The sequence below is a fragment of the Cajanus cajan genome, chromosome 8, assembly GCF_000230855.2.
Source record: "Cajanus cajan strain Asha chromosome 8, NIPB_CcT2T_4, whole genome shotgun sequence".
In the NCBI taxonomy this organism is placed as follows: Eukaryota; Viridiplantae; Streptophyta; class Magnoliopsida; order Fabales; family Fabaceae; genus Cajanus; species Cajanus cajan.
This window is the reverse complement of record NC_138524.1, coordinates 14,906,791-14,929,074: the sequence shown is the minus strand read 5'-3', so window position 1 is coordinate 14,929,074 and position 22,284 is coordinate 14,906,791. Positions and strand designations below refer to the sequence as shown.

General features: G+C 31.4%; 2 protein-coding genes across 7 annotated transcripts; both read left to right on the top strand.

The window, feature by feature from the left end:
- Window positions 1-2,390: 2,390 nt before the first annotated feature.
- LOC109815951 (uncharacterized) lies at window positions 2,391-6,315 on the top strand. Of its 2 annotated transcripts, none has more exons than XM_020380779.3 (4): window positions 2,391-2,592; window positions 3,760-4,781; window positions 4,873-5,883; window positions 5,961-6,315. In XM_020380779.3, the coding sequence occupies exons 2-4, from the start codon at window positions 3,771-3,773 to the stop codon at window positions 5,988-5,990; spliced, it is 2,052 nt and encodes a 683-aa protein (XP_020236368.1). In that variant the 5' UTR covers window positions 2,391-2,592; window positions 3,760-3,770; the 3' UTR covers window positions 5,991-6,315. The 2 variants fall into 2 exon arrangements, with proteins under 2 accessions (XP_020236368.1, XP_020236369.1); XM_020380780.3 differs by lacking the exon at window positions 2,391-2,592 and adding an exon at window positions 2,630-3,037.
- A 5,534-nt stretch (window positions 6,316-11,849) lies between these two features.
- LOC109815947 (Mitogen activated protein kinase kinase kinase-like protein) lies at window positions 11,850-22,186 on the top strand. 5 transcript variants are annotated; one of them, XM_020380774.3, is made up of 17 exons: window positions 11,850-12,199; window positions 13,444-13,840; window positions 14,553-14,756; window positions 15,124-15,312; window positions 15,542-15,786; window positions 16,381-16,500; window positions 16,707-16,784; window positions 17,573-17,665; window positions 18,357-18,455; window positions 18,961-19,081; window positions 19,461-19,746; window positions 20,559-20,682; window positions 20,783-20,802; window positions 21,024-21,180; window positions 21,372-21,660; window positions 21,792-21,864; window positions 21,976-22,186. In XM_020380774.3, exons 2-17 carry the CDS (start codon window positions 13,592-13,594, stop codon window positions 22,056-22,058), a joined length of 2,430 nt encoding a protein of 809 aa, XP_020236363.2. In that variant the 5' UTR covers window positions 11,850-12,199; window positions 13,444-13,591; the 3' UTR covers window positions 22,059-22,186. The 5 variants fall into 5 exon arrangements, with proteins under 5 accessions (XP_020236363.2, XP_020236362.2, XP_020236360.2 ...); XM_020380773.3 differs by having other exon boundaries at window positions 16,695-16,784; window positions 18,363-18,455; XM_020380771.3 differs by having other exon boundaries at window positions 16,695-16,784.
- Window positions 22,187-22,284: the final 98 nt, after the last annotated feature.

Genomic DNA, 22,284 nt, shown 5'->3' with positions numbered 1-22,284 from the left:
AAATTAATGTTATTCTTTTATTTAATTTTATTAACACTGCTAGTATTAATTTTGTATGAAAAGAAAATATTAAATATTTTTAAAAGATGAAAATTAAATTTTAAAAACAAACAGAAGAAATTAAAATAATCTAGCCCATTTTCTTGACTATAAAACTGATTCGACTCCATAACCATAGGAATCTATTCCTTCCAGTTAGCCCCCAAAAGCTCGGATAAATAAAATATTACTATCATCCTAACGTGGTCCTTATCATCATCATTATATATAACGTTGATTATTGCTTTTGCAATTATTTATTCCTACCAAATCTATTTCATATATGTTTTCACTAATTATTATGTGACTTGGTCTTACTCACCATCCGTACATATGTATGTGACACGATGCAGAACTTACCTACTATATTGTCATATTCTGCATTTCCAAAAATTAGAATAAATTTTGTTTGAATTGTTTTGTACTATCAAAGTGTAAGAATATAGCATAAAATTGAGAATTTTTTAGTTTAACTTACACGTGGAATTTTTTAAAAAATTGTATCAATGTTTTTCATTATTACAATAATAATAAATAGCAATCACATGATTAATTTTTCATGGTGGTATATTCCAATCTGGTGTACAAAATTAAACTTAAAGATTTTAATAAAAATAAATAAATAAACTTAAAGATGAAAGTTAAAGAAGGTGGAAGATGAGGAGACACGAGATTTGCGTGAATGCAGAAAATAAAGTGGAGTCCATATGTTAGCTAAGGTGATGGCTCAATAATTGAAGACGTAAAATAAAGTTGGGGATTTTTCTTGTCTTTCCATTAAAGCTGGTTTTCTTCCATTCAGATTTTGCATTTTGGAGGCACCTTTCATGGTCATTGCTACCTGGCTTGCCTTTCTCTACCTTCTTCTTCACATGATCCCACACCAAGTGGCCCCTTAAATAAATCTTCAACATTAAAATACACTCAACTAATCTAAACTATTCTTTATTTGTTTCTCCAACAAAACGCGGTGATGACGTATTATTTAATTATAAATTATATATAAGATAAATTTATTAGGATATATAAATAAAATTTAAACTATTATACCATATATTGGAATTCTTAACTTGCAAGAGAATTGGTTTAAAAAAAAGAAGACAAACTTGGCAAGTGAGTTCTTATTTTCTGGGTACTGTCGCTTAGAAGTTCTAGCACTATAACATGATGAATTGAGGTATCTAGTGGAGATTGCTTATAAGCAATTTCTTGTGTCACATCACTGCTACATCAGTTCTGTTCATTTTATGGATTGCTTAAATTTTAGTAAAGTTGTTTCTACAAGTAACTTTGCTAAAATTTAAACAACTCATAAAATGAGTCAGAATTGATGTAACAATGATGTGACACAGAAGATTATTTTTCCATTACAGATATTATTAGTACATGTTTGGTTTTTAATTCTAACGTAAATTTTCACGTTTGCTTAAAGCAAAAAAATTTTGCTTCCACGTAAAATTGATATCTAACGTGGAGAGAGAATGTAAAATCATGTTTTAAAAGCTAATCCAAACATGGACTTAGTCAACACTTATATACCATAAAAATCTATTTATCAGAAAATATCATGTTCGATTTTTTATTATGTGTGAAAATCTTTCAAGTTAATGTTGATGACAATACTGCAACCAGAATTTATCTTTAACTTTAGTGAATTGGGATACTCAATAAAAAAAAAAAAAAAAGAGATTTTTCAATAAATATATTTTTTCTTTGTGGGTATATTTCAGATGTTACTTTTGTAATTAGTGAAAAAAAATTACCTTTAACTATCTTAACCTATTTTCTTTTGATTTTTATTTGGATATTTAATTAAATTTCTGAAATATTTATTCATTTTAATTTGAAAATATAAGTTATATATTTAAAAAAAAATATTTATTTTAAAAAATAATTTAAAGATGCTTATTTATTTATTATAGATTACACTTATAATTATATACAATTAAGATAAATATTATCTCCTAAATGTAAGTACGTGAAATAAAATATCAATTATTATTAAATGAGGACAGATTCAGTTATTTTAAATTTATATCAAAATTTAATAATTTAACATTAAATTAAAAAAATTAATTTATAGTTGAATCAAGTTTATAATTTTTTTAAAATATAAAATTATTTAATATTTTATTTCATTAATTTAAATTAATAGATATTTATAAAAATATTTATTTATTGATTTGAACTTATATCTCAAAATATTATATAATTTTAAAAATCTGTAAATTTAATTTATATATTAAAAAATTAATTAAACAACTAATTTATTAAATTTGATATTAATATGAACAATGAAGTGAAATGCAAAAGTTATTCTTATAATGGATGGATAAATTGTAATAGAAATGAATGTGCATATTTGATATTTGCAGCGTAAGCTGGTAAGCTCAGTTCTGCTCAGCAGCCAACCAAGCAGCAACAAACACAAACGTACAACACCAATTCATTCTCAAACACTCTCTCTCTCTCTTTCTCTTTCTCTTTCATTCTTTCAAGCTTTCATCCACCAACTTTCTAGGCCAAGAAAGTCATTTGATTTCTTAGACTCAGGTTCGTTCTCACTTCTCACAATCTCTCTCTGTGTCGGTGTTTCTTGGATTTGGTGAGTGGCGGTGATGGTACAGTGGGGTTTCTATGTTTGGTCGGAAAACGTGAAAAAAAAAACATCTTTTACTTCGAGGGTGCCTTTCATTAAATTCAAAACTTCATGGACCCTTTTTCTTGTGTAATAAAGTGGCTTTAAGAAGAAAGATACTTAAATTAAATAAAAGAATTCAACCGACAGTCTTTGCTCTAGCTAATGAAAATCTACCTTTCTTTCTGATGAGTGCGCGTTCTTCTTCAACGTTGTCGCCTTTGGTTTGGTTGTGATTTGTGAGTTGGCTAGGAATATGATACTGTACTTCCAAATCTAGTGTTGAAAGCTTCTCCTTGCGTGATTACTTTTTTAATGCTTCCTATTGTGCCAAATGGGTTTTTTGCCCTTTGTTGAATGGTATTCCTTCAATTTACCGCTCCATGTAATGCTATTTGCTTGATTTTGTTCCTTCCCTCTTCCATTGGAGGAATCCGGTTTGTCAGAAAATCCATATGCATGAGTGTAACTTATGACTAAGGAATGATTATCTTTGAGAAGCTTATAGCTAAGAGTTGTTTCCATCTTGTAGAAAGCTAATGGGATAGCATCCAATTCTATCATATGCCAATTATGATTTACTAGGTAGTTCAGCCTGATAGTTCAATAGGTAGTATCAGATTAAACACAAAGATATGAAAAAACTTGAAAGCTACTACATCATTTAGATGGGGGCTCAAGTTTCTTATTGATTCAACTTTCAGTCATATTGGATCACTGTTGTATCATCCATAGTCAAATAGAATTCATGAGAACTGCCAGGCCGGCCTAGCGGTTGGGGGTTGGAGTAGATGCATAAAGACTTAAGTCTGATCTTTATTATTGTTGTTGTAATCTTTCCTATTGATAGAATTCGTGAACCATGCAGAGTTGGTTCTGGGTTCTGTTGTTCTATACGATATATTCATACACAAAGTGCAATGAGATTATCTCCTTCAGCTAAGTCAATTTGATGTTTCACTTGTAATTAGTAAACAATTGACTAATGCAAAAAATGACAGTTTGTTTTCCTGGTATGTGGTCCATGCATATGAAAATGTCAAGTTTGAGTTTTAATTTCGTTTGACTTTGGGGTTTTGCAGAAACCAATTACATGATACTAAAGACTCTAATGGAAGAAAAGCAGTTAGATTTTAATCAGCCTCTTTTATCAGTAAGACGATTCTCATCAACAGTGGCCTCAGAAAATGACAATAAGAGTAAACCTAAGAAGTCATTACCCAAACGACCTCCTCTTCCATTTTACAAATCAGAGTTAAAATCAGGTCCAGTGAGTAACCCTGGAACTGTCCCTTTTGTGTGGGAGAAGTCTCCTGGAAGGCCTAAGAATGAAAGCAAACTACAAACACAGGCCGTTGAACAATGCTCGATTGCTCCAAAGCTTCCACCTGGGAGGGTTTTAAAAGTTGAACAGCAAGATTCTGATAAAGTTACATCAGTTACTCAATCCAGAACAGGAAACAGTCTTTCAGATTCTCAACGTGCATTGTCTTTAGAAAATAAATCGACAAAACATGAAAGCCCCAAAGAAGTAATTGAGGAAAAGGCAAGTTCGGGTTCAGATGATGGGGATGAGACCTATCTAGATGCTCAAGATACACTTTCTAGAACTGAGTCATTCTTCATGAGCTGTAGTGTGAGTGGTTTGAGTGAATGGGATGAACAAGAGGTTCAACCATCTGGGAGTTTTTCAACAGATCAACAAGCGCGTGATTTCATGATTGGTAGGTTCTTGCCTGCAGCAAAAGCAATGGCTTCTGAAACACCTCAAATTCAACACAACACTAGGAAGCCGCTTGTTACACAAGAACAACCAAGACAGGTAAGGAAACTAGTAAGTGGAGCGAAACCCCGTCCAGTTGATCAGAAATGGCAAAAGGTTTTGCCACATTATGCTCAAGATGTTGATAGGGAAGAAAGTGAAGATGAAAGTGATGATAATGATGGATATGAAAACTATGCACCCAAAGTTTGTGGGTTATTTCCTCGGTTCTGCCTTTTGAATCCTGTTCCAGGATTAAGAATGGAGGATAGGATTCTTAGTTCTACAGTTCATGGAGTGCAGAGTAAATCTGTGGCTTCTCACAGAAGAAGCGAAAAAGAGGTATTAATTTGCCCCTACATACTTTTATTTTGTTTTGGTATTATTTCACTTTAGGCTTTATTATCATTTGGTTCGCCTTTTTCTTCTGCAGTATGGTAGAAGTAGAACTGCAAATCATGGGAAAAAGTCTGTAAATTCCCAATCTGCCTCTACAGATGAGAAAAATTTTCTGGGTACTGCAGAAAAATCTAAGCATGGTATTGATCCACATCGCAGAGGTTTCAGAAAACCATTAGCCTCTGAAAGTACTCAATTTGAATCAATCTGTGAAAGCCCTGTTGTCGAGAAAACTCTATATGTAGATTCTGTACATAAGGTCAAATCTTCATGTTCTTCGGACACTGGTATTGATAAAAATCTTTCTATAGATTCTTCAATTGAGGATCGCAAACACTGTGGCATCGTGGATGAGAAGGCAGTAGTACAACCTAAAAATTCAGCATCTCTTGATTCACTTCTGGTTTGTTCTGATCATTCAAATGATGATATGCTAATGGAAATGAAAAATCATTCCAACAAAATATGTCATGAAAAGCAAGACTTGACAAAGTCTGATTTCCAAGGAAGCAACTTAGATCATGAGTTGGTTGCAATGTCAAGTCCAGAAATGGTTGAATGCAAGAAAATTGAATCAGAAAGCAAAGCTTTTATTAAGGAAGGTTCTAATTGCTTAATTCCGAATTCTGTTTCGTGGAGAGACATGAAACTGGCTAGTCATTTGAAATTTGATTCAAAGGGCCAATTAGCCACCAAAATGGTTGATCAAGAAGGCACTCTTGGATATAGTAAGGATCCTAGAACCTTGGCTAGCTCAAAGGGGGTAGGTGACAGAAAGATCGCACAAGAAAGTCAATCGCGTATGAAGTTGGGCCATGGAGAGACATCAAATGCAAGCGCTTTGAAGCTTCCTCTTGCCCTTCCTTCACCAAAAGCTCCTTCAGAGTCTTGGCTTAAGCGCACTTTACCAGCGGTTTCCTCAAGGAATATAGCATTGAGGTCTAATCTTCCTGCCAACTTTCATGCACCAACTCAAACTCCCAATTGGGAAACTGTTGTTAGATCTTCTAAAGTTAATCATGGGCATCATCGTCAGTTTGCTGAGGTAATTTAGCAAATTTTGTGGATCATTTTGTATAACGTAGTATCAACATATGCTTATATTCCTTTATTATTTTTCAGGAACTACTTCCACCCATTCCAGAAGCATGAATGAGCAACATTTTTTTAATGTAATTATTTGTTCTCAGGATTCTAATTCTACAGTTTGGTCTCCCTTTTGCTTTTAATATATACATGAGATGGTATACTACTCAAAAGTGTAAATCACAGTTGCCCATTTTGTCTTGTAAATCAGTAAATGAAATAAGTTGTTTCAATATAAATTTATCATTGTAAATGACATCATCTTTAAGCGGATCTGTTCCTGTTATATGTAAGGGCGGGGCGAATGACCTTTTGCCCCAAAAATTGTTTCTTCGGAATATACTGCAAAGAATAATTTCGTAATGTTGATTATGGTGGTTCTGCTCTTCAATTATCTTCATGTGGAGTAAACTATTTTTAGCACTGATGCCTCATGAAAATCAAATGTTATAGACAATCCATGCCATTTTCTGTCAAAGTTATTGCTGTGCTATTGATTCTGAAAATTGGATTTGCTTCAGCAATGGCTAATCTAACATTAACCTTATGCACAGCTTTTAGAAGTGCTTCATGAGGCGAAAAAGGCCTGCTCCCTCAATTTCATATGGCAGCATAATTTTACCCAGACAATGTAGCCCAATTAGCTTGGAGACACACAAATATGATAAAAGGTAATAAGAATTGAAAATATGATCATATCCATGTCAGCAATTTGGTGGCATTTGAATGTCAACAATTGGAATGGCGTTACTGAGAACAAACAAAATAACAAATATATTTTTGCTAGTATCAATAGTAAACATGCGCATGTGTTACAAGCGTAATCTAAAGTCTAGACCTTAAAAATAAAAAGGATATAAGCCCAAAGTACAACATTTTTTTGGCAAAATATTTTTTATCATTTCTCTAAAATTTCTCAAATTCGATTTTAGTTCTTTAATACGTTTTTGTTCTATTTTAATTTCTCTAATTTGTAAATACACCACTTTTAGTTCTTAAAGCAGTTTAAATAATTTTTTATAACCATTTTTAAGCGTTATCTTAACCACTTTAAGAATTATAACTTATGCATTTTCAAGTTAGAGGGATGAATAGTTTTTGGTTACCATCATGCAAATGTTTGGCTACTTTAATTGTAGCCTTGATTTTCTTGCAATCTAGAGGTAAAAGTGGCAAAATAAGGTGTAGTTAATTTTTTTTTCTTCATCCCAATGTCCATTAGAGTTCCAATGTGTCATGTGGGTATAATAGGTCATTGTGTGAAAATTAGATCAAGTTAAATTTCTCACAAATCATAATTTTGTGGCCCTAGTCTAGCTCATCAGGCTAACTCAAATTGAACTATTTTCTTTTTTACTTACTTTTATATAAAATTTATACAAAAATATAATATATATATATATATAGAGAGTCAAATAGGTCAATTATGCTTCAGGCCAATATTTTTTGGTAGGTTAAGTTGACTTGAGTTTTTTTTTTTAATCTACAAAATTAAAGTTCAACCTCATGTTTTAATGAGTTGTTTATGTTTGACTCATTTTTTCAACTCTATGGTATTGGTACATACAAGTCACAAGAGTTGTAACTATGCTTTGAAAGATATATGATTTTGTTGAATATCCTAGGTTGATTTCTACATTTGTGAAATATGAAAATTAACTTAACAAACCTATGTTAATACTTAAGATTGCATAATAATACATGATTCCATAAAAATTTTATACATTGTGTGAAGAAAAGAAAGACACTAAAAGGGAATTAAATAGTATCAATCAAAAACTCATATTGCCTTTTCAAAATATTAAAGTAGTATCAAAATCTTAAGAGTTCAAAAAAAGAATCAAGAGCAAAAAACAAATAATATTTTTAGACTGGTTCGTTTCAACTACCAAGATTATATCAAGTTCTTGATCAATCTGGTCAATTTTCATTATCTTTGCAAAGATACAAGTATTATTTCAAAAATCTTTTTTGACTCAATCTAAGTATTCTTTGACTTTCCTCTTCAAACAATTATCTAAGTATTCTTTGAACAATGAACCAAGCTTCAACAACCAAATATTATTTTCAATAAAGTCTCTTCAAGTTTCAAGGTATAACACAAAGTTAAAGTTGAGAAATTATTATTATTTCATCTTATTCACAAGACATGATACAATCAATTTAAGTACAAGACTTACACACAAAAAAATCAAATGAATTTTTACAATTGTTATTCTCTCCTTTCAGTGTTTTTAAACTTCTTTATATATGTGTTTCATGAAGATGATCGTTGTAAATTCTTGAGTTTTTCTCACAAACTTGCTTCGTCTTTCTTCATCTTCCTTCCTTATAAAGTGAAACGTCTGTTGGTACATTAAATGCATTTCACCAAATAATCATTTCTTATCCGATCAAGGATATTATTTATCACCTTTAAGGTACAAAAGGGAGAAATTATTGCGTGTGTCAATTAGAAGTAATTTTATCTAAGACTTTGCACACTTCGAGATATCTCTTTATCCTTTCTCTGATGAAAAATAACCTTTGTTCCTTTTTGAAACTCAAGTGCCAAATAAACTTTTATTCCTTCAATTTGTTAAAAAAAAATAACATAAACAAATATTATTTGGTCATCAAACATCATAAATGATATATTTAGTGCATTCATCTTAAACAGACGAAATAATTCATCTAAAAGATTATATGTCATAGTAACTAATCATCTTTTTATATAATCTGAAAAACATATATTTATAAAAACATTCAAGTTTGTTAATATTAAAACTTACATCCTAAAAGATTTAAAGTCATCCTTTGATCTAACATATTGCAATAAAAAATCTCAACTTGATTATTCTTATTAATAGTTCCTTCAAGTTATAATGTGATAAAAATTTCATCTTTCTTGTATAACTAACTAAATATCAAAAGATTGTTTTAACAACTTTAAATTGTGTTTTTTCTAATATATGACTAAAATGTAGCATAAAAATACATTAAACATAATATTAGGTCTATAATATTGAACCAAACATACTTTTACAAGCCTTTTGATTTACTACTTTGTTTAATACATCATTATTTTGAAAGATTGAAGAACACATAGATGTCTTTGTGGAGTTTTGTTTCATTTATTTTGAACTTCCTAAGTGATTTTTAGTATACCTTTGTTGATAAATGAAGATACCATTTTCATCTTGTTTAATTTGTAGACATAAAAAGAACTTGAGTTCTTGTACTAAGATCATTTCAAATTCACTTTATATCAACTTATTGTTGATTATAGCCTCGACCACTAACTTTCTCTTGTTGCTTAAAACCTTGTCATATTCATTAAGTTATTTTTTATTCCAACTTATTTTAATAATTTTCTTGTGTGGCTATGATAGTATTTTTTTGAAAGACTTGAAGTTGTCTATACTTATTTTAAAGAGATAAAAAATAATGTTTATAAATTTTAGAAAGATAAAAAATATAAAAATAATTATAAAAACAAAAAATCAAAATTTTCTTATTTTATAAGGACTAAAAATATATTTAAACTTATAAAATATTAATTATATTTTGTGATGTCAATAAAACTAATGAAAGATATATAATAAAAATATATTCAAATTTAAATCTTAAATTTTTTTTTTCTGTTTGCGTTCTTTAAGACTTGTATTAATTTCCTATAAAATCTATTTTTGGTTGTGTGGTTCATGCCTTATTAGTAAAAATAAATAAAATAATTATTTGTAGAACTACTTGTAAGTAATTAAACAAATTTATTTTAGTGAGAATTTTGATTTCAGTAACATTAATTTAAAGACAAGTTTAGATATTAAATTCTCCACGTGTGTGGAAGATTGATGAAGTATTTCATTGGGTTGTTGGAGTCTATTGACATCTAGGGTCCACTAGTATGTACCAACTTGTACAAATTACTATTCATAGAGTGTTTGTTTTACTTTATAGTTGTCATTTAGTTATTATTTATTTATATTTGTCTTCTTTTAACATTAAGTTAGTTATCTTTTATGACTTTGAAGGTAATTTCAATGACTTTTATTATTATTATTATTATTATTTTTTATGTAACCTTTCCTTTTATAGTTTTGCAAGTTTACCTTGAGATGAATGACATATGATTTCAAGTAAAAAATAGTTTATCCGTATTTTAATTTAATGTAAAAACACAATTTAATTTGTTTATTTTTCTTACAATATCTGGTGCGTGCATGTTGTGTGTGAGTACCCTTAAACTTTTATTAAGGTAATAATTTTTATTTTTTCATATAAAATATAAAAGAATACTTAATTTGAGACACTCTATAATCACAATTTTGATTAATTAACGCACTGGTACACAGATTACCCCACAAATAAAAATAAATATATGGGATTTTTCAATATAATTTTAACATCTTCTTTATTATTATAAATTGATTATTTATATAATTGTAACTTACTCATATTGAAAGTGTTAAATTTAATAATCTGTTACAGAGAGGTTATTGTGATTTTTATATCACTAATAACAAATATATAATTTAATACTTTCTATATATTTTAAAAATATAATGCTAAATTTAATGAATGCTATAAAATATATATTTTCTGTAAAATATAATTTTTATTTATAAAAATTTGAAAATATTATTTATTAAATTTTTTCAAAAAAATATAAGAAAAGTTATTTTTTTTTTCAAAGTGTCATTTTAATTTAATATCTAATTTATGTAATATTATATCATTTATTAATGATTTTTAATATTAAAATGATGTTTGTCTTATAATAATAATTTATCTTCTTATTTTTACCATGATATTATATTATGATTAATTTTGATATAAGATAATATTTTGTTAATTTACATAAGATACACTTTAAATAAATTATCATAAATATTATATTATTATTTGAAAATAAATTGGACTTTATTTTTATAATTTTATAACTAATTTATTTATATTATAATGATTTTAATTTTTACAGTTTATTTCATATAAGTAAGTTTGCTTTACTTATACTTTTTCTCATTATCTATTAGTCAATTATAATATTCAAAAATATTTGACATTTTCATAAATGCAAGTCTGTTTTACTTGCCTATAGTTTTTTCTCATTCATTAATTAACATGTTTAGAAATACTTTATACCTTGAGCATGCCTACACAAATATGCACATGTATATATGTTATATAACTTTTAACATAAAATAAAAAATTCTTTGTAAAAAAAGATATTTATGGACACAATCTTTAATATAAAATAAGTTTTTAAATAACTTAAATTTCAAAAACGATCATGACAGATATGAAAGAAAACTTCTTATAAGTAACTGACCTTTTTATTTTAATTACATTATTAATATAAAATATTTACTATAACTGATATATGATTGAATACTTAAATTTTTATATTTAATAGAATCTCTATCTCAACAATATTTCTTTATACACGTCCTAAATTGATATTTTTTTGTTTTTTTTCCTAGTTGATTCAACATATTTTTATTTCTAATTACGTGAACACATATTTTAATTATATGCACAAAATAACAGTATACTTAAAATAATAATTTTACTTTTATTTTTTCTTATAATATTTTTTTATTTTAATATAATTTTTTTTGTAATCACTAATTGATCCCGACTAATTCTTTATTATTTATATTTTATTAAAACATACTAATATATAATTAAAAAAATGTACGAAAAAACATGAATGTTGAATGTGTAATTGTACCACTTATTTAATTAACTATTTTTTGTATATATATATAAAGTGTAAACTATTAATAATTTTTGTCTTGATATTTAATGTATAATGAATTCATCATTATTTTCTTATAGGAAATAGAAATATAGAAGAAAAAAAAATAATTCAGCTAGAAGTGAAGTCTAGAGAGAGTGCAAAGTGTATTCCTAATTACTATTAGCTAGCTGGCCAAAGCAGAGTGAGGTCCCAGATCTTTCTAACCTCTCTCTGCCACTCTCACGCACGTGACCTCTCTCCCAAACCCAAAGCTAAGTAAGCTAGCCCATCGCTTTCTTCTTCCGTCAATCCTAAACCCAAAACCATCAAATCCCTCTCTCTCTCTTTCTCTCTCATTTCATTTCCTCGTTTCCATCATCATCGCGCTTCGTTTCTGTCCTTTTCCCCGCGCCCTTATTACTGGCGTGTGTTTTGCGTGCGTGCGTTTAATGGCTCCGCTCCTCTATATAAAACGTCCACAGATTCATCAAGAGATATAAATGCTATTGGACGAGGCTTCGTGTTTGCGCTCAAATGCTTGGATCTCTCGCCGGTATTAACTGTTCCTTTCTCTTTTTGTCTCTTTCTTCTTCGTCAACGGCTTTCTTTAATTTTGGTCTTTATTGGCGCCAATTTGAATTTCCTTGTTACTGTTCTCTCAGCTTAGACCTCGTTGTTTTCTCTCGCTGTGCATTGCCGATGCTTTCTTTGGTATCTTAATCTATTATTCTTTTTTCTTTCTTTTTTTTGCTTGTTGCCGATTTGAATTTTAGAGTGAACAGTATGGAATGCAATGTAGATTTGTGTTCTTTTAGTTCTTGTTTTCTTTGTTTTTTTTTTTTTTCTTGAGCTGCTCTAATTTTTGGAATTGAGATTCTTTGTGTGGATTTGATTTGAAGTTCTTATGCTTGTTTTGAGATTTTCGCTGCTGCTGTTGTAATTGAGACTTGAGGAGGATCTTTAATGGTAGGAGGTTTCTGAATTCCACTATTGACATTGAAATAGGTATATGATGGAAAATATTTTATGGATACCTAGCTTAACTAGGAGCTAAATGACACCTATAGAGAAAGGGAAAAGACAGAGAAATCCAGGTATGATTGGTAATTGGAAGGAAAAAGAAGATAGAGTGAAAAATAATAGGTGTCCATGAAGTGAAGGTATTCACATATCATCATTGATACTGTAATAGTTTCTTTTATCATTGTGCAAATGTGATGTGTGCTGGATTAATAATAATATTTTGAATTTTGTTGTTATTGGGTGTACTGATTAATTGTATAAATATATTACTATTAATGAATGAATTGTAAAAGGATATTATTTAAATAAAAATCTGAATCTCTCTGTTTCATTGTGTGCCTAAAACATGTGAAGTCAGTTGAGGAGAGTAAAGTTGAGGGTGGAATGAGAAGAGTAGACTTAGAGAGACTTGAGTAGGGGATGGTTGGTTTAGATGGAAAAACGTTAAATAATAAAAATCAAAATGAAGATGTTTGAAAGAAGAGAGCCTAGGAGACAATCTTTACTTGACAAAAGGAATGGTATTTATATAAATAGATGTACTTTTGGTGATGTTAATTTTTTTCATAGATTTGCCTTTGGATGTGCAATGAATAAGATAACAAATACTTGTGATGAATGACAGTTGCTAGTGGTACTCATGACTGTATTCAATATCTCGATGTTTATGCCTGAGTGTTTGATACTAAGTAAAAAGGTTCCATCTTGCTTTAGTGAATTGTATCATACAAATTTTGCATAACATGCCTATACCTTGGTATTTGGTTTATGCAGGTTATGTGGCCTCCAGCTTGAAGCAGTTGGAGCTGCAAAAGTATGTTTTCCGATGATTTGTTGTTTTAGAGCTACCTTTGGCTTTCATATGTCTCTTATGGGTTAAGAATTGTGGCGAAATGGTTTTACATTCTAATTTTACGAAAACATGGAAGAGACAAGAGAAGATGCAGGACCATCAGAGCAAAGGCCATCCAACATGTCTTGGTGGCCTTCAGATTTTGTTCAAAAGTTTGAATCTGTTTCTTTGAGCTCTCAAGATGAGACCTTAAATAATAAAGAATCACCTAGACATTCTAACCAAGATGTCATGTCACCTCAGAAAGCGTCACAAATTCTCTGGCGCACTGGAATGCTTTCAGAACCAATACCCAATGGTTTTTATTCAATCATTCCAGTGAGTAGTTTTTTTTAATTATTTTTATTTTGTACTATCTTCTTCATCCTCTCTTGAGAATTATTTTTTAGTAAAATTGATAAAGAAAATGCCTCTGTGAAGCAGCCTTTTCTTTTAGGAAAAACCAGGGTTATACAAACTACAAACATTGAATATAACTAAGTAATCATATAAATTGTTGGAAGATCATTTGCAGCTACTTGCTATGAGTGGTGTAGCATGTACTGTGCTTGAAGTAATTAATGGAACTGGAATAGCAATGTGCATGCAAAAGCTCAAGTTGTTGCTTAATGGTACATACTTCGCCTGGTGCAGATTAGAGGCAAAGGATAAGACCATGTCTTTAGCATGTGCAACTGCAAAGTAGTTAGTGTTTATGGAATCGTACTTTGATTATAGGTGTAACTGATTGTTAAAGAAAGGATCATTTAGTTTTGCAGTAAGAGGTGAATTTTATTTAGTATACTCCAGAAGTTGTAGTCATGATACATATTAAATTGAAGTTTCCCTGTTGAAAATAATTGTATTTCAGCCTATTTTGTTTAATGTCTATATGTATTTTGTCAAGTTGTTATGGTTAAATAGATGTACAAACAATTTACTTAGTGGTGTAGTTTAAAATATTTTCCAGTGACTTTCTGCTCATTTATGCCATGTATTGTGTAGTTTATATGTAGTATCCCTGTTCTTCATGTGTAACTAAAATGTGCAGGAGAAAAGACTCAAGAAACTTTTTGATAGTATTCCTACCTTGGATGATCTTCAGGCTTTGGGTGGAGAAGGTTTTAGGGCTGATGTCATTGTTGTGGATGCAGAGAAAGATAGAAGGTTATCTATGTTGAAGCAACTAATTGTGGCATTAGTTAGAGGATTGAATTCAAATCCACCTGCGATGATTAAGAAGATAGCTGGATTAGTATGTACTATTATTGCATCTGATTTTGTAGCTTCTGTTTACTGTACACAGATTTTGTATATATTATTATTGCCATTGATATGATGAGATTTTTACAATGTAAAATACTTTCTGAAATAGTCCCAGTGTTAATTTTCAAGTAACTTTTTCACTTTAGTTGGCTGAGATATTCATGTTTTCTACTTTCTGATTTTAGCCAATTTCAGTTTTTTTTTATTGAATTGTTTTGCCTGAATTATCAATTACGAGTTTGTTGATAGGTATTGGCATCAATTATCTATTAGAACTTTCTATCTATTGCTTCTATTCATTTTTAAGAATAGTAAAAAGGTGCTTGACATTTATTTTGACCTCAATTTCTGCACAGGTTTCTGACTTTTATAAGCGACCAAATGTAGAAAGTCCAGCAAAAGCGGCACACGAGGAATCCTCACACATGTTTGAGAATCGTGGTGTCCAAATGCTAGGGCAAATAAGGCATGGTTCATGCCGTCCTCGTGCTATCTTGTTTAAAGTATTAGCAGATACTGTAGGTCTTGAAAGTAGGCTTATGATGGTAAGCTCTGATTTCTTTAGTTGTTTCCAATTGCAGTTATACTCTGCCCTACACATGACTACTTTACCAGTTTCAATCTAATATTCTAACGAACATATTAATAACAAAATTATCAATAATAAGTGTTCAATTTTGTTTACTTATTCTCCCTATGACTACTTTACCAGTTATTCTCTATCATGTCTAGTTACGAAGGATGTCTTGTTTTGCCATTCTGTTATCTTATCAGGGTTTTCCAAATGATGGGGCTGCTGAATGTGTTGACTCGTACAAGCATATGTCAGTGATTGTTGTATTAAACTCTGTGGAACTGCTGGTTGATCTTATGCGTTTTCCTGGCCAACTATTACCACGATCAACCAAATCAATTCTCATGACACACATTTCTGCCGCAGGAGAGAGTGATTCCGCAGAAAATGATTCCTGTGATTCACCTTTAGAACCAAATAGTCCTTTATATGGGGTTTCAGAGAGGTTAGATCCTGAGCTGTTTGGAAAATAGTTATTTTTTGTTTTGGCTTAATTACATTTTTATATCTTTTGATTCTCTTAAATTTGATTGTCCTCTAATTTTAATTGCAAAATATATCTGTCAAGTCCTCATAGTTTTCTTAAATCAGCCAATTAAGTCCTTGGATTGGTGATGTTGATATGGCACTTTGTTTCTTAGTGACATGTTGCCATATAGCCAAGTCAGCAAAGTCTATAAAACAGTTCCTCGCAATCAAGTTTTATGCCATGTTGGCAAAATGCCATCATTGCATCAGCAAAATGGTGCTATATCAGCATCAAACTGACAGGGTGGCTTTTATTTTATAAGTTTGAATTTTGAAAATTTTGATAACATTTCTGTGGTGCGGGTGCAGGTTGGGGGGGGGGGGGGGAGGTGGGGAGCTCAACCAAAACTGGACTTTAATAGAACTGGGAGGACCAGCATTGCTTTTTGCATTTATAGTTTTGATTGCAAATTCTGACTCTGCATTTCTCCAATAACTTTATGCTATCTGTTTTGTCAGTTACAAGAGTTGTCAACTGACCACTGTTAATTCTCTTGGTCCTCTTTGACAGTGTTGAAAAGGAGGAAAACCTCCAATTCCATAGACGATTTGAAGTGTCTTCAAATGTATCAGGCCTTCCCTTGCGAAATATGATGTTACGATCAAATACCAGTCTGGACAGGAATTTGAGGTAATACTTCCATTGGTTATCCTGAAATATTATGCATTGATCTTTTCACATTGTTTTTATTTTCAATTAGAGTTTTTCTTCTCTATCTTTTCCCATTTCACTTTAAAATGCCTTTTTTTATTATGATTTTTTAAATCTTTTGTGATGTAAAGTACCAACTATTTTTTGTTGAATGGTTTTTTCAATTCCGTCAGTTTTTCTCATAGTGAACCCAACATTGCAACTGCATTTGGTCGGCGTAGTCGGAGAAAGGTCATTGCTGAACAGAGGACTGCTAGTTCAAGGTTATTCACAGTTTCCTTGTGTTTTGGATTGATGAGTGTGCATGTTATGTTCAGCACAAATTGATATTTTTCATGAATTTGGCGCGTTACTTTAATGCTAATGGTGCTTATAAAGTTCTCTTGAATTTAATTTGCGTAGAGTCTTTAATTTTGATGGCCGGCATTATGGGTATTTTCTTGAATCTAAATTGACTGTCTGTGTCATTCATTAGGGGGAAGCCTAGAGTGTTTGACACCATGCGTAGCTTTTACTTGAATACTTGTGACAGCAAAAAAATTACTGTTGTAGCAGTATGAAGAAATGTACATTGAAATTATCCTGTACAATTTCTAGAATGATTTGGATATAGATATAAAATCATACTGTCTTCAAATTTATTTATTTTATTTAATAATATTGAATTTATCTAAATTTCAGCATATCTAATCTTTGATCCTCTAATGGTTTGATCGGAGAAAACCACATTAAACTAAAAGTTATTCATGATTAAACCAAGTATCAAATCTTCCAATCCTTATATACATGCCTGTGCCTGTATATCATCTATATATGCTATTGTGTTTTGCTTTCAGCATGTTTTCTGTTGATGAAAGATGACTTCTCTGTTGATGATATATATGGCAATTTTTTCTTTCTAATTGATCTGTGTATTATAAATTTTTTAACAAGTGGCAACTGTATCTAACAGATCTCCGAATTCTACTTGCTAAAATATCTTAGAATATTAAATATTATGCTGTCTTTGTTTTTTTTTTTTTTTTTGCTTCAAATATTTCTGGTTTTGCAGTCCGGAACATCCATCATTGCGAGCTCATGGACTGTCCAAGCTTAGTGGTGACAGGACTGCTTTTAGAGATTTTGCTGATGATCAGTCATCGAGGTATATGCCTCTATGGTCCCTTGACATTTTCTCCTGCAATTGGGTGTTGGCTACTTTATTTTTTCAGTTGCATTTTTATACTGGGCTCTTATTGAATGTATGAAAACCAACTTCTCCGTAAATCTTTAATATTTTTCTATCCAATTTTGGGTTACTTTGTCATGTTTTTTACTTATCATATATATGAAGCAATTTATCAGAACATGTATTTGATTTTTATGGGTTCTAAAGTTAATGATGTTGCATTTACTTATTGAAACTTTATGGCCTCACAAATCTTTAATAACTTAACCACTAGGGTTGACCTAGTGATTGGGGGATTGAGGTAGATGCAAGAAGACTTAGGTTTGATCTTCATCCCCATTGTTGTAATCTTTCCTATTGACTGATTAAAAGAAAACTCTAATAACTTAACATTCGGTGTCAGTTCAAGTTCTGATAAAAGCAATTATGTTGGCTAGCTGGGTTTCATACTGATATGACACAGCCTAAAATTAAGTCGCCAAGTAAATAATATATTCTCCTCATTCTAGTTGGTGCTGTATACCGGATACTTATAGATTATTTCCTTTACTAGTAACATTGATGTTGTGGGCATAATTTCATTATGGTTATAGGATGTCATTATGTAACTCTACGGAAGTATTTTCTTCATCACATTTTTAAACAGACAACTTTGTTCATTTTTAAGATCCAGCTATAAGTCAGATGGTGCATCCTCATCAGAAGCTCGTAGGATACGAAGGAGAAGTATCAGCATTACACCGGAGATTGGAGATGATATTGCAAGGTTGGTTGTTGCTCTATTGTGCTTCTGGCTTTTATATCCTAATTCCTAAGCACACTGTCCTTGGTATAGATAAATGTAAAATTGTTTATTGCATATTTAGTATTGATTACTTTATGCCAAAAAAACCAAAATATTGATCATTTTGAGCACAGGTTTTCCCCCCTTTGTGGTAAATAACTAATACAAAAAATGCATGATAATAGTGTACCCTACCTGTACTGCATTCTTAGTATTTACTCAACTTACTAATTTGATAGATTAATTTGCAGATTGCTAGAGGGTTGACTGTTGTAATTGGTTCCTACATTGTGGTAAATAACTAATGCAAAGAATGCATGATAATATTTGTACTTTGATCAAGTGAATTAATGATCCTTAATTTACAATTTTCATAGTGTATAATCATCTTTTATTTTAGTTAAATATGTAATGTATATAGTATGTCTATGTTGCTGATTCATAAGTTGTTTTAATACTGTGATAACTCAGGATCTAATCTCTGTAGGGCTGTACGGGCAATGAATGAGACGCTAAAGCAAAACCGACTTCTAAGAGAGCAAGGGGGTGATAGTTCATTGCCCCATTCTCCAAATGATAGAACTAGCAGTGCAGATCTTCATAAAAATGTATGTCTGCGTTGTTTTTTGTAACTATAGAGTACACTATTATTTAAGCCTTCATTCTCTGCCTGTGGCATCTTTCAGCATACTTATGCATCATAGCTATGGTTTTATTTCATCACTCTCTAAAAGAAATCAATATGCTGTCATGACTCATGTCGGATATTTTTCTTAAAAAAATAAAACATTACAACTACGTAATTTTGCTGATGGCTATAGTACAAATTTTAATTTTCAGTAATTTGGAATAGAATCGTCGCTCTATAATGTGTTTCATTATTGATAATTATGGTAACGTGTGAATCATATATAAAAAAAATTGGATTAGCTTCCATTTTAAAACATGAAGTTCGTCACACTTGATTCGTGTGATGTGATATCACAGGTGTCAAATTTCCATCTTGATGGCCATGAGAGGTCCCCCTTATATTCGCCACACCGTGATGCTGTCATGTCTCAGAAGGCAATGTCCTTGCCCTCTTCTCCACATGATTATAGAGGACAAGCTTCTGAGAGAAGTGGGACGTCAGAATATGCCATGAATAATGAACTGGAGTCTACTTGGAATAAAGTCCTGGAATCACCAATGTTCAGTGATAGACCTCTGTTACCATATGAAGAATGGAATATCAAGTTCTCAGAATTGACTGTTGGAACTCGTGTTGGGATTGGTAAGTTTCAGCTCATAGCTATCGAAATCATGATTTATGATTTTTGCAGTGTGATTCAGTATCACTCTTGACTTAAGCATGACTGAATTTCTGAAATGACTGCAAATCAGTTTCTGGCTGAATCACTTGACTCCAAATATTTCATGAGGTTGGATTTCTACATATTTGTGCTTGATTGTGACAGATCTAGGCAGATCTGGGTCAGATCTGTTACATCCAACTGGAATTTTTCCTAGTTTTTTCATTGTCTGGTTTTTAAATTTAAGATGATGCCTGAAAAGACCTTCAATTAATTTTACTTCTCCAGTTCCCCCCTGGAAAAAAAATGGATGGTTCCTTTTAATTCCCTCTTTTCTTGTTTCATGTTCAACAATTTCAAGTTTTGGGGTTGTTTGAGTGTGAGATATTTAAAGGAAAAACTATATGTGAGTTTGCAGCCAAAGAAGTAGTACTCGTGGAAGGTGGAAAGAAATTGAATGATAAAAAGATTACTAAAGAAATCTAAACTAATAATTATTAATTGAGGAACCCAAAATCAATCAAACATGATAAGGAAAAAAATCGAACTCTTGGAACTTATAAAACTATCAGAACTGGTCTCATTATTTCAGGGGAACGACAAAATTAGATACCGTGCTATTATTATTGAATTTGTGTTTGCTTTGTTAATTAAATTTTTTTAATTTCTCACCAACTCAATTTGATACCATGGATGATTCAGAAACTATGCTTTAAATTCATGATTTGAACTGCCCTGAGAAAAACTTGCTTCATATAAATGTATCAAACTTGGTTGCTCTTTTCTTTTCCAGGATTCTTTGGTGAAGTTTTCCGTGGCATATGGAATGGCACAGATGTTGCAATCAAGGTGTTCCTAGAGCAAGATTTAACTGCTGAAAACATGGAAGATTTCTGCAATGAGATATCCATTCTCAGGTATTTTACGTTGATTTGCTGTTTGTCAGCAATTTTTTGATTGCATCCAACATTTGCTGACTTCCAGTCTCTTCTTCTGTGTGTTTCTTTCCTCCTCCAGCCGGCTCCGACATCCAAATGGTAGTCTCTAACATCCTTACTAGTTATTTATATGGGTCTTTTCACTAATTGATATTGTACTCTGTCTACTAGATATTTTTGACAACTGAAATTATTACCAAATTCCTCCTTGCTCAAAATTCTAAGAGTGATGTTGTGCATATATGGTCGTAAAAATATATCTTATGTAGCGCGATTTCTTTTGGAGTAAGTTATTTATTGGGTGATTAAATTTTATGCAGTTATCTTATTTCTTGGAGCATGCACAAAGCCCCCACGCTTGTCAATGGTGACTGAATACATGGAGATGGGGTCTTTGTTTTACTTGATCCATGTAAGCGGTCAAAAGAAGAGGCTTAGCTGGCGGAGAAGGCTAAAGATGTTGCGGGACATATGCCGGTAAGTATATAAGCGCTCAATTCTGGTTATGCTTAACTTTTATAAAACCTTCTCTTCATTAAACACTTAATGTATGTATTATCTCAGTTATTATCAAGTGCCATATGACCTTGCATTTCAGTCAAATGTATTTGTTATCAAGATTGCCTTCGATCTGCTAACATTGACGAGAAAACCTTTGTGGTGACTAGGGGCCTAATGCACATACATCGTATGAAGATTATACACCGTGATGTGAAAAGTGCAAATTGTCTTGTGGATAGGCATTGGACAGTGAAAATATGTGATTTTGGACTATCAAGAATAGTAACAGATTCCCCCATGAGAGATTCTTCGCCAGCTGGAACCCCAGAATGGATGGCTCCTGAACTTATTCGAAGTGAACCATTCACCGAAAAATGTGATATCTTTAGCCTTGGGGTGATAATGTGGGAGCTCTGCACCTTAAATAGGCCATGGGAAGGCGTTCCTCCGGAGAGGGTATGTGTAATAGACGATTTGATCATCTTCCGTGAAGATTTGTTTTTCCGTTATGCTTCTTTGTTTAAAATTTTGGGTCCTCAAATTGTAATGATTTATTTATGTTGGACACTCTTTTATCTGCTGATTAGGTGGTTTATGCTGTTGCTAATGAGGGTTCCCGATTGGATATTCCTGAAGGCCCTCTAGGCAGGCTGATTTCAGGTCTGCAACTGTCAAAATATTCAATACTTGATTCGAGGCCTTTTTTACGTCGATGGTATTATTTTTTTATTCAGATTCCATAAAGTTTAACTGGTTACTTTCTGTATGCAGAGTGTTGGGCGGAACCGCGCGAGCGGCCAAGTTGTGAGGAGATCCTCTCTCGTTTGGTGGACATCGAGTACTCAATGAGTTGATGTAGTGTTTTTCTTTTGTACATAGTGAACTTTTGGTAGAGTTGATACTGTGTTCTCGGCTGATGTAAACTATGAATTTTGTTCTTTATCTCAAATCATAATGAAACCATGCATCGGTGCGTTCTTAACATAGTCTCATGTGGGGCAATGGGAGATGGTTAATCTATATCACGCGCATCTTCTATGCGATGAAAAAAATAATTTATTTCTCTAGTGGGGTAATGAA